The 16,136-nt window shown below is 41.4% G+C and overlaps 1 protein-coding gene and 1 long non-coding RNA gene across 18 annotated transcripts in view; one reads left to right on the plus strand and one right to left on the minus strand.

Annotated features, from left to right (window-relative positions):
- CAMK2B (calcium/calmodulin dependent protein kinase II beta) overlaps window positions 1–16,136 on the plus strand; it is a 282,693-nt gene that overhangs the window by 71,153 nt on the left and 195,404 nt on the right. For all 17 annotated transcript variants that reach the window (XM_031951521.1, XM_031951517.1, XM_031951518.1 and 14 more), the window contains exon 2: window positions 6,377–6,471. In XM_031951521.1, coding sequence (XP_031807381.1) covers window positions 6,377–6,471 — 95 coding nt within the window. The remainder of the gene's footprint in view (window positions 1–6,376; window positions 6,472–16,136) is intronic.
- On the minus strand, window positions 7,850–9,260 carry LOC116421509. The gene is made up of 2 exons (XR_004231890.1): window positions 8,232–9,260; window positions 7,850–7,993 (listed from the first exon to the last, which is right to left on the minus strand). It is a non-coding gene; the product is annotated as an uncharacterized LOC116421509 (long non-coding RNA).

Here is a 16,136-nt window from a genome sequence, read left to right on the forward strand (position 1 = left end):
TGATTGTGGAAATAATAAGCAGCCACTGGAGTTTATTGAGCATGGAGTGATACCTTCACTTCAGGAAAGTCACTTTGTCAGCTCTATGGAGAATGGGTTGGAATGTGGGGAGACTTAAGACAGATAGTCTAACTGAAAAGATATTGCAGTAATCTAGGTGAGAAAGGATGGCGTTATACAACCAAAGTGGTGGTTGTATGAGTGGTAAAAACAAAAGAAATGTATATGGGATGTATTGTGGAATAGAAAGATGGGTTGATTGCTGATTGAATAGGTGTAATGAGTAAGAGTGAGGGGTGGAGGATGACACTGAATTTGAAACCTTTCTACCCTTGACAATGAATAATAGGGAAGTTGGGAAGAAGGGAATGGTTGTGGGGAGAAAAATGATGAGTTCAATTTTCAACATATTGAATTTGACATGATTATGAGATATACAATCTGAAATAAGTACTTTGTGATGGGAGACTGGGGCTCAGGAAAAATAGTAGGGCTCAAAATACATACATTTGGGAGTCATCAGCATGGAGAGGATAGTTAAATCCTAGGGGACTGGTGAGAAAGAATATAGGAAGGAGAGAGGAAGAGGGCCCAGGACAGGGCTGTAATGTTAAGCACAGTTAAGCAGCATGAGGATATGCTTCAAATGATGGTCCAAAAAGAGACAAATGGAGAATCAAGACAGAAATTATATCATAAAAATCCAGAGAGGAGAGAGTATTGAGGAGGAAAGGTGGTCTCCATTGTAAGTGCTGCTAAGTAGTCAAAAAGGAAGACTGAAAAAAAAAAAGGCCATTAGATTTGGCTGTTAGTTGGTAGGGGAGGGAGCAGGGACTTCCTGTTAATTGGCACTAGCAACCTGGCAATCATATCATAATTGGAAGAAACTTCATAGGCCACCGAGTCCAACCAAGTTTCTGAACTAGAAACCCCTCTGTATCCCCTGCACCAGCCAGCCGTCTTCCTGTCTCAGCTCAGAGGGAGAACTCATCATCTTCTGAGTTTTGTTTTGTTTTGTTGTTTGCCAAACTGGAACCAAAGACAACAAATCTAATCCTTTTTCTGCACAGCAGTCTTTGAAATACTTGAACTCAACCGTCCTGCCTTCCCCCAACCTGAGTTCTCCCTTCGCTAGGGGAAATTCCCCCGGCCCCTTACATCATGCTGGGGTTATTCCATGTGTCCAAATCTCTGTTCCCTAGTTAGACTCTAAGCAGCTGAAGGCAGGCCCAGCTTTCACCTCCTGCTGATTTTGTGGGGCCAGAGGATGCCCGGTGGAGTTTATGGGTCAGAGTTCATTCCAGATTAAGCCTTCTCGGCTTGTGAGGAGTCATGTGCCGGCTACGTATGAGCTGTCTTTGGTTCTTGGCCCAGACAGGGCCTGTCAGTGCCTGAGGCTGAAAAGACAGACAGATGGGCAGATGGACAGAGTGATGCCAACAGGTGCTCTTTCACATGCCTCCAAGGGGATTTCCAGTTAGGTTCCTAGTACTGTAGACGGCTTACGGGAATCTGACTCAGGGCCGGCTAGTTCCGTGCTTCACTCTAGGCTAATCTAGACTACATGACCCCAGATTTCTTCTTTCCCTTACTGCTCCCTTAGTTCTTTGTGCTTTAAATTTAAAAGCTTCTGTCTATAATCAGCTTTTTCTCTCCCCAACCCAATTTTTAAAAGATAAATTAGTATTAACATCCTTTGTTTTTCCATTATCTAGATTCCTAAATCCTTCCTCCCTTCCTCCTTCCCTCCTTCCATTCTTTCCTTCCTTCCTTCCTTCCTTCCTTTCTTCCTTCCTTCCTTTCTTCCTTCCTTCCATCTGCCTTCCTCTTTAAGGTGACACTTGGGTGTCTCCTCCTCCAGTAAGCTTTTATTTATCTTCTCCCTGGAATTTGTCCCCAAACTAAAAGTGATCTTTCTTTCCTCAAATTTTCCTAGTTCACTTCGAACCTCTCCTTCATTCCAAATCACACCCTACCTTGAATTAAACTTATTTATTTTCAAATTCTTTTCTCACCAGTGTGGTTGCAAATTTCATGAGGACAGAGACGCTAACATTTTCAGTTTAGTAGTCTCAACTTGTACATGGTAGCTGCCTAATAAGTGTTTGTTGAATGGAATTGAATTGGGTCTTTTACTTCCTGACTGTGTTCTCTTGTGGGTGGGTACTGCTTTTCTGTTTATTTACTTTGATATTTTCTCCTAGCCCTGTTCTATGGAGCTCTGTTTTTGCCTCATCTTTTATGATTGTGTCCCTAAACTACCCTTCTGTTCTAACCTGGAACCCTTGGTTCTCCTCAGAATGTGCAGCTGATTGTCCATCTGCCCTGGCTTTTGTCTGCCCTCTAGTGACTGTTTGCAGCATTTGGACCAGATTTAATCCATAGTCTCTCAGATTGGAGATGGAATGATTTACTAATTTAGAGCTGAAAGGACCAACCTCCTCATTTTGACTGAGGATGAAAAAAGGGACCTACAACCAGCAGGTGATGGAATCTGGGAACTTACTCATGTGACTTTAGTTGAGTCACTTTCCCTCTCTGGGTCTCAATTTCCTATATCTATAAAATGAAGTTAGCCTTCTAGATGAACTCTAGATTCCTTTAAATACTTATTGACTGACTGAATTTGGCTGTTGGAGCAGTGACCTAAGATAATCACCTCCTTCCCCATTTTGTTCTTTCCCACTCATTGCTTATTTCTCCAATTTGCATTTTAGGACAGACATGAATATTACTGATTTTATTTTTGCTTTTTCCCCCCCTCAATAAAAATATTTTATTTTCCCAAATATATGTAAAGATAGTTTTCAACATTAATTTTTGTAAGATTTTGAGTTCCCAATTTTTTCTCCTTCCCTCCTTTACTTCCTACCTCCCCAATTCAACAAGAATATAGGTTATACATGTACAATAATTTTAAACATATTTCCATATTAGTCATATTGTGCAAGAAAAATCAGAACAACAGGGGAAAAAACATGAGAAAGAAAAAGCAAACAACGATAATAAAAAATGAAACTACTATGCTTTGATCCAAATTCAGCATCCATAGTTCTCTCTCTGAATGTGGAATGGCATTTTCCATCCCAAGTCTATTGGAATTGTCTTGGATCACTGTATTGTTGAGAGGAGCTACGTCTTTCATAATTGATCATCACACAATCTTGTTATTGTTTTTTCGTTCTGTTCATTTCACTCAGCATCATTTCATTTAAGTTTTTCCAGGATTTTCTGAAATCAGTCTGTTTATCATTTCTTATAGAACAGTAATATTCCATAGCATTCATATATCATAACTTATTCAGCCATTCCTCAACTGATGGACATCCACTCAATATCCAGTTATTTTCCATTACAAAAAGAGCTGCTACAAACATTTTTGCATATGTGGGTCCTTTTCCCTTTTTTATAATTTCTTTGGGCTACAGATCCAATAGTGACACTGCTGGATCAAAGAATGACTACCAATATTATTATCCTCATTTTACTGTTGAGAAAATTGAGACTCAGAGCGATTTTTAAATTTTCTCTTGGACATAATAGTTTATGTGTGTCTGAATACAGTTCTTAGGTTTCCATATCTTAGAATCTAGTTAGATAAAATTTAAGGTTCAGAAGGCAATTTGGGATTTTCCAGGTTGAGGTCTTGACCTGTGAGACCACTTCCTCTTCAATCCTACCAATCCTAAAGTTAAAGGGGAGGGGAGGGGTGGTCATCTTTATAAAGCAGTTACCTGGCTTTAATCCTAATCTTAGAAAGACAAGGTTCTTCATGGAATTGTCATTTCACTATATAAAAACCTGGAGTGACTCCCTTTTACCTCTAAAATAGAGGCTTTAGGTTTGAGGTATAAAACCCTTCCTAGTCTTGCTTCAGCAAAGTTCATGGCACATTATTTCCCTTTTTACCAAAATAATCTGCTTGCTTTTTCTTGAATGAGGGCACTGACTTTACAACCTCTGTGCCCAACCTTCTCCCCATTCCTCCTGGAATGTTTTTCCTCTTCTCCTTCATCTTTCTTTAAGGCTCAACTCAAGTGCTATCTCCTGTTGAAAAGTCTTGGCTGCTCTCCTAGATTGTTAATACTATCTCTTTTTTTCTCATGCTACCCCTCCCCATGCCCTCTACCAAGAGAACATGTTTCTTTTTTAAATAATAGCTTTTTAATTTTCAAAATATATGCAAAGATAATTTTCAACATTTACCCCTGCAAAACTTTGTGTTCCAAATTTTTCTCCTTCCCTTCTCCCCCCCCCCATTAGCAAGTAATCCTATTAATTCTTCTATATATATATATGTATTTCCACAAGAAAAATCAAATCAAAAAGGGAAAAATGAGAAAGGAAAAAAAAAACCAAGCATACAATAACAAAAAAAGTGAAAATACTAAGTTGTGATCTACATTCAGTCCCCACCATCCTCACTTTTTGGATGCAGATGTCCATCCATTTTTCTTCATCACAAGTCCATTGGAATTGTCCTGAATTACCTTACTGTTAAAAACATCCAAGTCCATCAGAGTTGATCATCATATAATCTTGCTGTTGCTGTATACAGTGTTCTCTTGGGAGAACACAAGATTTTTGAGGGTAGAAATTGTTTCTTTTTCCAATTTCCATTGTCTAGTAAAGGGCTGACTACATGGTAGAATCTGCTGATTGATTGCTTTATGGCCTTATCTGCTGTCATGCTGTATCTCCCTTCCCCTTCAAGAATGTAAGCTCTTTGAGGCAGGGACTGGTTCTTAGTTTTTTTTGTTTTTTTTTTTGGGGGGGGGGGAGTAGATGTCTTTGCATAACCAGCATGTAATAGGTACTCAATAATATTTGCTGATTTGTAGTGATTACAATTCTCAACCAACATTGGCAGAATTCAAGCTGGAATGAGGAAAAAGCATAGTGGGGACTACAGAGCTTTAAAGGGAGAATAGGTGGATTTGGTGATACTTTGTAGAAGGGGGCCAAACTTCTTGTTAATGCTTTTCTTTTCTTCAGTTGTCCCAGTTATTTTGTTGTTGTTGCTAAGTTGTTTCAATTGTGACTCTTCAGGGCCTCATTTGGGGTTTTCTTTGCAATGATGCTGGAATGGTTTGTCAGCTCATTTTACAGATGAAAAAACTGGAGCAAACAGAGTGACGTGACTTGCCCAGGGTCCCACAGCTAGGAAGTCTAGGGCTAAATTTGAGTTCAGGAAGAAGAGTCTTTCTGATTCCAAGCCCAGTTCTCTGTCCACTGTACCACCTCTCTGCCCTTGTTCCAATTAGGACTCAGACATTTTTTTAAGTGAAATTTTGGGATGTTTAGAAGTGTAACTTGGGGCTTCCAAGTATCTCACCTATGCTTTTTGTTTTAAAAAAGTCCTATCTTCTCTCTAAAAAGCCATTCTGACTATTCTAGCCCCCACTGACTTTTCTTTGATCTCTCTTACGTGATAATAGCCAGGTAATAAAAGATAAAGAAAATTCCCATTTGACCCTCACAACAACCCTGTATTTATCATTCTCCTCATTTTGCCCATGAATAAAGTAGATCTGACATTTGAACCCTGATCTTCCTTACTAGAGATCTAGCATTCTGTCTTCTATGTCAATCTGTTACTCTAGTAAAAAACTACAACACACAATCCAATAGTTATATGACGTTTTGTATTGGTTATTGGATGTGTGTGTGTGTGTGTGTGTGTGTGTGTGTGTCTCAGAATCATGGAATGTCAGAGTTTTATAATTTTCAACATTCACCCCTGAAAAACCTTAGACCCCTGCAAGACCTTAGAGGCTAGCTAGTTCATCCCCTTGATTTTACACAGTGGGGAAACTGATGGCCCAAGAAGCTTGGTGACTTGTCATAAATGGTACCAGAATATAATTTGAACCTGGCCTCAACTCCCCATCAATGCTTTTTCCATTAGGTCTCATAATCTTTCCAGCTGGGGCAGGTTTGTGTGTGCTGTGCTTCTGTATTTCTGATGCTATTGGACCCACGGCAGGTCATTAGTAAGTTCTTGTTGTCTAGCTAGTAAATGACAAGGGTTTTGGAGAAGCAGAGGCATTCTGGGTGTGTCAGGCTCATGGGGGTAATCGTGGTGCTCAGGGTGGGCAGGGCATGAATTCGACACAGCTGTGAGGGCACTTTTCCTTTCCTTTGATGCATTTATATTCCATGTGCAAAATCCTCCCAATTCTTTGGTCTCCTCCACTGGCTAGGCTCTGTTCTTTGGCTCTAGTCAAAACTGACTTAACATTGAGGGGTGTTATGGGGTGCTGAAGCAGATCTGCGTATCTTTTAATGATAGATTAACCTACTTTCTCTGTCTTTTTTTTCTCCCTCCTTTCTTTTCCTTTCCCCCCTCCTTCCCCCTCACCCCTTTCTTCCCTAGGGGGGCTTTCTCAGTTGTACGACGCTGTGTCAAACTTTGCACTGGACATGAGTATGCAGCTAAGATCATCAATACCAAGAAGCTCTCTGCAAGAGGTAGGTAGGGCCTTCGAGGGGAAACACTGGCCCCCATTGGGGGCTGGAGGAAGGAGGACCTGGAATCACTGGGGGAGGGAGTGTCAAAGGGCTGATGGAAAAAGCACCAGGACTCTGTGGGGGAGGGGGCATCAAAGGATTAGGGACTTCTAAATGACACGGAATTCAAATGACCCAATTCCTGCTTAGGATTGAACTTGACTTTTGGAAGAGAAGGTGAAAGTGTATATATACATTGATAGAGTTTGAAGCCTTGATCCTTTGGATACCAGGATATCTTGGTCCTTTATATGGGGTGGGGATGGCTGAGGAAGTGTGTGAACTATTTTCCTAATAATTTCTCTATAACTAGTGAGTGAAGTTATTCATGGGTTAGAATACTATAAGATCAGTCAAAAAATATTCAGAAGGGTTCAAAAGTTGTACTAGGAATAGGTTTTTATATAGGTTCACCCAGAGGGGAGGGGACATTCTCTCTGATTCACTCATTCAGTTAATCAGCAAGCATTTGTTAAGCTCCTACAATGTATCAGCCTTCAACAAGCTTTCATTTTAATTGGAGAATACCACGTATAGTAGCCAGGAAAGGCCTTAACCTGGAATCTCTGTACTTATTTTAAAAAATATTTTGATAATTATATTCCTGCAGAGCTTATTTCCTTTTTACTCTTATGTACTTTATTTTATGCATTTTAAAATTTGTGAGAAAGGATCTATAGGTTTCACTAGACTGTTTAGCAGGTTTATGATGCATACATAGCATGAGAACTGTCAATCTAGGCAATCACAGGGTTAGTGAACTTAACAGTGGGACGTAAATTGTTATCTTTCTAGTAACTATTTATTTGTTTATTCATTGGGCAAGAACAAAAGGTAGGAAGTGGAACATGGTGGTGTGACTGTGCTATAGGTGCATGGTGGCTGAGCAGGCAGCAAGAGGCTTCTGGTGGTTAGGTCCAAATGTTCTAGAGGATGACTGGAGGAATTGTAAATTGTAAATTCTGGAGATAGTTGGATATGGTGGACTAGGTGAGTTTTCACTGATTCTATCACTAATCAGGACAGTGAGTCCCAAAATTGAATGGATCAACTAATGAGGAAGCATGGTGTCATTCCTCTGAATGTTTGTTAAGAATTGATACCTTAGCATCCTGAGACTGCTTTTAGTCAATTCTTTATTCTATAGAATGCTCCCTTCATTAAGGATTATTCATACCCCTGCATATTATTTCCACACTCTCTACTTTGGGCTAGACAGAGGGTTTCCAGATAAGGCCTTAGGTTGGTCAAATTCTCTTGCTTATTTACCAAGAGTTACACATTTTTGGTAGGGATGGAATTTGGATCAAAGGGTTAGAATAAGGTTTTGAGATGAGCAGGGATTCTGACTAATTTCCTGTGATTTTCCTTGTTAGTGTTCTGTAGGCTGCTTGCTTTTTGGCCTCTGGATCACAAATACCATCTTCAGGGTCCAGGCAGTCTATGGGTCAGTTGAAGCTCCCTTGTCTGCTGCTGAGTGACTCTGTGGAGAGAAAAACAGAGATAAAGAGAGACAGACAGAGAGAGAGACACACACACAGAGACCCTCCCCCACCCCCACACAGACATGGGGCTGTGGGGAGAGGACAGGCTCTGGAAGTTTCAGTCTTGCCCCTGTCACATATTAGCTATGTGGCCCTGGCTAAGTCATCTTCCCCCAAGCCAGTTCTCTGAGAAATTTTGGAAAAGTTGTCAGTCTCCATTGGTGGCAGTTTTCGTACCTGAAGTCTTTTTACTGGTGACCTTGTAATGAGGCAGCATCAGACACGAGGGATCCTGGAACAGAGAAGATTGTCTCTGAGTTCATCAAAGTGCTTTGTGGGCCTGCCGTGTGCAGTCATACACAGTGCTCAGGGGGCTTCATCTACGTTCACTGAGCTTTATCAGAGTCTACTTTGGTCCCTGGAAGGGGCAGACATAATTAGCACCAGCACCCAAATATGAGCTCATCCACGAGGATTTAATTTTGGTACCCGAGCGCTTCCATAAATACGATGTCCCAGTTGCTTCAGTTCAGAGTGTGGTACTGTTTCCCTTGGTGAATGGGGAGGGAAGGGGCTCCCAGAGAACCAGGCTGAGACAGGGAGGCACGGACCTGAATGCAGATTGCTTGGGAGAGGATCTTGGTGCAGGGCCTGGTACTTGGCTTCCAGTGCTCCAAGGGGCTGTGACAGGAATGACCTCCCCTTCTCCCCCAGGATATGTCAATTTTCTTCTTGCATGCTCAAGGCATGAGATGCTCTAGCAGATTCCAGGTGATTTGAAGGGCTGCAGCCGCAGAGAATTTGAACTCACCCTTGGCAAAATATGGGATTATTGAGTTACTCAATACTCAGACGTCCTAAAATCCAGCCTTTTTATCTTACATATGCGAGACAGTGTAACATAGCAGATTGTGTGCTGGATGGAGGCTAAATCCTCCCAACTAGTACCTTCCTCAGTTCCCTCAGTGACTTTGGGCACTTGGTCATTTCAATTCAGTTCATCTTTCAACTTCCTTATCTATAAAATGAGGAGTTCGATCTCATGGTCTCTGATGTTTTAACCTGCCTCTGAGGTCTCCAGCTCCTCACCTACAATGGCACGACCCATCCCAGGATTTCTTGTGGCTGTATTCTGGTCGTGCTCGTGACTGAAGGAATCAATTTACCAGCCTTGTCTCTGTGCCCCATTTTAACATAGGCTATTGTAGCGAAGCTGGAGCAGATAGAGCACTGAGCCTTGAGTCAGGAAGATCTGAGTTCAAATCTGACCTCAGACCCTTACTAGCTGGGTGACCCTGGGCAAGGCACTTGACCCTTAGCTTAAAAAGGCCAAAGGTCTCCCATTGCATCCAGGGCCATCTCCAGTCTTCCTCATCTATATCTGGCCATGGAATCATGGATCCACAGGGGAAAGGGAGGCTGGGCAAGGTCACCTGCCCACTAAAACCCAACTCACTTGCATGTCATGGCATCCTCTCTCTGATGCCATGTGCTCTCTGAGAACAAAGGACAGAACAGCAACCTCTCTTTGCCTTAATGCACCGGAGAAAGAAATGACAAACCACGTTAGTATCTTTGCAGAGAAGAGCCGTGAGGAGTTGGACATGACCGAACACTAACAATAGAGCTGGGCTGCCATTTTCTCATCAAATGTGATTGTAGAATATATCCTCGTGCCTCTCATGATCTTGGGATCTTGGGCAAGGCCCATCTAAAGGAAAGCTTTTAGTTCAGTTCGACTCAGCCATTATTTATTAAGTGCCTCTGTTGTGTAAGATGGGGCCTCAGCTGGCGGAACTGTGAAGACAAAGAAATGCTCTCGCTGACCTCAAGGGTCTTGCATTCTCCTGGGGGATTCAGGATATGAGCAGAAAGGTACATGCAAGAGGATTTTCAGAGAGGGAGAATACTGACCAATAGCAGGGTCGGGGAAAACTTCCCAAAGAAGAGGGCACCTGGGCTGATCCTTGAAGGCAGCTGGGATTGTGAGGAGGTGAAGGTGATAAAGGAGTGACTTCCGGATTTGGGAGACAGCCTGAGCAAAGGCTTGGAGATGGGGAATTGAATATCAAGTAATGTGAAATGGAGTTTGGAAAAGGGTTTGTGGAAGGTTGGTCTTGGTGAACAGCAGCGCCACCTGCAACAGAGGAGATGCTCATAGGAGAGCGCATCAGCAAGGAATGATAAGACAAGACAGCAACCTTCCTCCTCCTTTCCTATAGACTTTTGTTTAATATGTCGCCAATTTGGGGTAATTCCCTGGAATGCCCCAAAGTGGCCGGAAGCTTGATTACCTGTAGCCTCCCCTCTCTGGCTTTTACCTGGACTTTTGGGTTTCTTCAGGAATGGAAAAAGGAAAAAAAAATTTGATTCAGTCAGCAACTGGGTGTTTTTCTTTTCCAGGAAGATAAGCTCAGATGTGACAGGTTTTTCATTTTCTCCCTGAGGTTCTGCTTAATTAGGTCTTGAACAGAGCAGGGGAGGGACGGGAGTTTTATTGCTAAGAGCTGTCAGGAGAGCAAAACCATTTCAGATTGGGGCCTGATTTGATGGGAGGGGTGGGGGGGCTTCAGCTAATTTCAGCAAGTGGAGGGGGGTGTCAGTATATATTTAACAACTGGCTCACCAAAAATGCAGGATGACACACTTTTAATTTTATTCTGCCTTCTTAACATTTTGTCTGTCACTTTCTTACAGCTAAGATAACCAACAAAATGGCAAACCAAGCCCCAGGTTTCCAAAGTGTGAAGGGCCTTAATTAAACAGTTGGCTTATCTGAGCCCATCTGAGCAGGCACAAGCACATCCCTGGTTAGTGGTAACCTGTCCAGAGAGATGGAGAATTTCTTAGGTAGAGTTTTTGTCTGGTGTAACTTCAGGAGCCACTACAGATTACTGTGAAATTGCATCTTGCTTGGGTTTAGGTTTAAAAGTCAGTATGTAACCTTTGAAATTTCCCCCCAAACACCTGTATACTACAGTACAGCATCTTTAAATAGGTGTAGCTAGAAAAGGAGCAGGATCCTTTTAGGAAAAGGAAATCTGTATCAGAGAGCAGATGGATTAGAGGTGGTAACTATGGAAACAATTAAATAAAAATGTTATTTTTCACTACCCCCAGCTAAGCTGTATGTCAGGAGAGAGACTCTTTGAACCAGACTCTAAAAGAAGAAAACAAAGATAGGTAAAGATTTTAATTGCCAGAAAAACTGATAATTAGAGGGAAACTATTCTTGAAAGGGCTGCACACATAAGGGTGATTATATTAGAGGCTGACTGCATACTGGTTTCTTCTTTCTGCTTTGCCATGAGGCAAGAGAGGATACAAGGAAGGCAAAGGAAGCCCAGTAGGGCTTTCTGGTGACCCGGAGCTCTAGGAAGGTCAGCCAGGGCCGTCCCTCTGGTTAGCTTCTTTTGGCCTCAGGGAACGAGCAGGTAGTCTGTAGGTAAGACTAAGGAGAGATTCAGTGGCAGCGAGATGCTCCCACCACGAGAGGGATGTGGGAACTGAGAGTGATGCAGGAATCAGCCTGGCTATCTCATGCCCTCTGAGGCGTATGTTTACTGAGGGGAATGCCAAGTAGAATGACCTCAGGGGTGCAGCGTGCAGCCAGAACCAGATTAAAATGTAATTGGGAAATAGTTAACAAAATAGGTAGCAATATAATAAGACAGATAACAATACCTTTGAAATTAAGCCAATATGTAGTTTTCAGAGATCCTTATATATACTCCCATTTCTACTTGAGTTTGACATCCTTGATCTATACTATTTAAATTATTTTTTGTCTCTCTCTTCTTATCTCTATTTCTCTCTGTCTCTTTCTGTCTCTCTGTCTCTGTCTTTCTCTCTGTGTCTCTGTATCTCCTCTCTCTGTCTGTCGGTCTCTCTGTCTGTTATTTTCTCTCTAAGTTTCTCTCTTCTCTCTGTCTCTCTCTTTCTCTCCCTCCACTCTTGACACCTCTCCTTCACTTTTCTTTTTTTTCTGCTAAACACATATAGTTGGATTTGTGTACATTAAATGTATCATGTAACTTCATTGTAATATACCACAGTGACTTCCCTTCCCCCCCATCTCCAGGTGACTTTTACACCTTTCTTGTCTCTTCTGGAACTTAGCTTTCTACTTCTCCTGAAGTAGTGTGAAAGGTCATCTTTTTCTTTCACTTCTCTTAGTTAGGGCTCCAATAACTAGGAAGGAATTTGCTGCTGTTTGAATGACTGGCTTTTGGCTACTTCCCAGGATTGTTGTGAGGATAAAATGAGGTACTACTTTTAAGATGCTTGGCACAGTGCCTGGTCCATAAGAAGTACTTAATAAAATGCTTGTAAATTAATTTGTAGTTATTAATTTATTTGCTAATTAATTCATTGATTAATTAATTCATTCACTTGTTCATTCATCTATTAGTTGATGAACAGACATCTATTAAGGCCTACTAAAAACATGATGGTCTGTACCATCTGTACCTGTACTACAGGTGCTGTAGTGGATAGAGCTCTGGGCCTGGCGTCAGGAAGATCTGACTGGTCAAATTTGGCTTCAGACATTATTAGTAGTTGTATAACCTTGGAAAAGTCACTTTGTCCTGTTTGCCTCAGTCTCCTCATCTATAAAATGAACTAGAGAAGGAAATGGCAAACCACTGTGGTATCTTTACCAAGAAAACCCCAAATGGGTCATGAAGAGTCAGACATGACTGAAGAATGACCAACAGCAACCTGGCTAGTATGACCCCAAGCCTTGTGTGAGTGACATGATAAAGATACTGCATTATGAAGAGAACCCAGTTGATGAGTGTGATGCAAAGACAGGAGTGCAGAAGGATTCGGGGTACACCTGGGTTCCCACTCCGGCGCTGACACTTTATATGACCTTAGACAAGGAAGTCACTTTTGCTCTCTGTGCCTCTTGTCCAGTTCTATAAAATGAAAGGGTTTTATTAGATGATCTCTAAGCTTCTTTCTTGTTTCAACATTAGATGCTCTTTTATGTGTAAGGGTCTGGACCTGTGATATCATTTGGTAGAGGGAACTCCTAATGTCTAAATTTTTTCTTCTTAACTAGAACATTGAGTCCTTGGAAAATTCCAGTCTCAGAGAATTGTCCAGGAGCAGAGAGAGAGTAGTTGATTTGTCCAACCAGGGGCCAGTTCTTCCTGGGCCTTGTAACTTTCTGTCCATGAGACTGCCTCTCTTTTAAGATCTATGATCTTTGAAACAATGATAGGCTTTGAATACATGACATATTAAGTTTGCTCCAAAAAAGTAGGCATTTTTTTTTGGCCTGGATGAGAGAAAATTCAAGGGGAGAGGGAACATGATGGATGCCTTCAAGTTTTTAACATATGTTATGTCAAAGAGGGACTAGACTTCTGTCATTTAGTTTTAGAGAGCAGAATTAGGAATAATGATTGGAAGTTACCAAGGAATAAACTGTCAAAATCAGGGAAAAAACTTCCTAATAATTAGGGCTAACCAAATGTGGAATGAAATATCAAAGGAGGGAATGGGGTGCCTCCTCTTAGAGGTCTTCCAGCTGGATGACTACTTGTCAGATATGTTGAAGTAGAGAAGGAAAGGGAAAGAGCATTTATTTAGCTCCTACTATATACACAGGCCTATGCTAAACACGTTTTATAAGTCTGGCTTCAGAATTATCATTTTATCCTTGGAACAACTCTGCAAAGTAGGTGCCATCATTATCCCCATTTTATAGTTGAAGAAACTGAGGCAGATGGAGGTCAGATGAAGGATCAGTGTCCAAGATCACACAGAGCTAGTACATGCCTGAGGCTGAATTTGAATTCCAGTCTTTCCAAGTCCAGATCCAGTACTGGAAACAATGTCTCCCCAACTGCCTCTAAATAGGAATTCCTTTCATGTATAGGTTGGGCAAAATGGCCACCAAGCCCTTTCAAGTTCAAATGAGTTGATTCTGTTTTTATCATTTCTATTTCTTACCTAGCCACCCTTCTCTCTGTCCGCATCCCCCTGTAGGATGAGGTATTTGTTCTCTGGCAATACCCAGTTCACTCTTTGTGCTGGAGGGTGACACCTGGCCAAGCTGCCTCGCTACCAAGGAAGGAACTGCTGAGAGCTTGAGTAACATCAAATGTTGATACAGAATCAGTTACTCCCGTGTCTGGCCTGAGGCGTCCTTGGTGGGATACATTTGATCTCTTTTTAAACTACAGAGAAACTCCCCAGGCATCATTACCTTCTAAGCAAGAAGGCATGATGGAGTTTCTGGGCTTCATACTGCCCTTGGGTTTCCTGGCTGATGCTCTTAGCTATGGTTTCTGCTTTAAAGAGAAGCTGAAGGGTCCCATCCCTGCCCTTGTCATGAGCATCTCGACCACGTGTCATCTCCTGTCAGTGCTACAGGTTTCTGTGCCTTCTCTGTGACACTAACTGATACTCACATCTATCAGTGGAGGTGACCTCTCCCTCAGGGATTGCTGATCAGCTGGCTCTTTAGAGTGACCTTCTTTCTGCTCATTAAGCAGCACCTGGATCAATAGCTACATGCCTCTTGGTGAGATGACTGCTTATTCTTATGCACCGGAATATGATGCTACTCCCATTGTAGCAGGATGTACTTTATTCCTTCATTCAACAAGCATTTATTAAGCCTCTGCTACATACCAGATAATTTGCTTCAATTTGAGAATATAAAGACAAAATAGGGAAATAGTTCCTATCCTCAGAGAGCTTACATTTAATGAGGAGCTACCATGTGTACCCAGACAAGCAAATGAAAAATATGTAAAAAAAAAATTGGGGACTTCAGGGATGGGGAAGGTGCTAGTAGCTAGAAAGAATAGGTCCAGGTAGACCTTGTGACACTACAAAGAATTAGGGATTCGAGGAGTTAGTGCTGGCATTCTAGATAGGGAGTTGGGGGGGCACGAAGGAAGGTGGAACAGTCTGTGCAAAGGAGTGGAAACAGAAGGTAGAATACAGGGCAAGTTGGCCAGTTTAATTGTAAGGTAGGGGGCATGAAAGGGAATAAAGTTCAGTAAGCTTGGAAAGGGATACTGAGCCAGATTGTGAAGCTTAATTGAAATGACAAACAAAGCTAATTGTTCTTTTGACACAATTGGTAGTCACTAGAACTTCTTGAGTAGGGGACTGACATGCTCAGAGAATATTTTAAGAATATTATTAGGATGAACAGAGCCATGAAACTTATGTGAGAGGTCTCTAAATAATCTATTCAACTATGTGGTTGTCTACAACACACACATTTTCTTCCTTTAATTTAAAGGATGCTGAGCAATCCCTGAATTCTTTTCACACAGACCAGTGGCCATTACAATAGTATAAAATAACATATGCCTTTTCAGAACCAAGGAATTCTTGGCTATGAGTATGTGATTGCGTACCTGGTTATAGAATCATAGAATTTTATTTTATTTTTTTAAATAAAGCTTTTTGTTTTTCAAAATATGTATGTGAATAATTCTTCAACATTAACCCTTGCAAAACCTTGTGTTCCAATTTCCTCCCCTTTCCCCATCCATTCCCCTAGATGGCAAGTAGTCCAATATGTTAAACATGGTAGAAATATATGTTAAATCCAATATAGAATCATAGAATTTTAAAACAAGAAAATTGCAAGGAGGAAGAAGAGTGTCCAGGGAAGGAATCAGCAAAGGTTTGTTTTTTTTTTTTTTTTTTTTTTTAATTTCCATAGTAATACAGAAGTCAAAAGAACAGAAAGTGAAGTTTTTGAGCCTTTTCCACTTGTAATATTACAGACTATTTCTTCCATTTCTATCAAAGCTTTCTCTTTCTTTCCACTTCCACTCCCACTCTAAACTTTCTTATTGATTGTATAGCTCAGATGATTGTAGGAAAAACCTCATTAGAGGGCTTCAAGCAGAGGCTGGATGACCCTACCTGGATTATGGTGGAAATGGTTTCTTTTTCCAGGCTAACTTGGACCAGATGACCATGGATGATCAGTCAGTCAGCACGCATTTATGTGCTGGAATCCCTCTAACTTTGATATTCAGTGATCACAAGAATATTTTAGATCCATATTTGGAAGGCACCTTAGAGGTCAATATTTTACAGGTGAGATCCATGAACAAGAAGCATCTTGATCAAGGTTTCACATATAATTAAATAACAAAG

The sequence above is a fragment of the Sarcophilus harrisii genome, chromosome 2 (genome assembly GCF_902635505.1).
Source record: "Sarcophilus harrisii chromosome 2, mSarHar1.11, whole genome shotgun sequence".
In the NCBI taxonomy this organism is placed as follows: domain Eukaryota; kingdom Metazoa; phylum Chordata; class Mammalia; order Dasyuromorphia; family Dasyuridae; genus Sarcophilus; species Sarcophilus harrisii.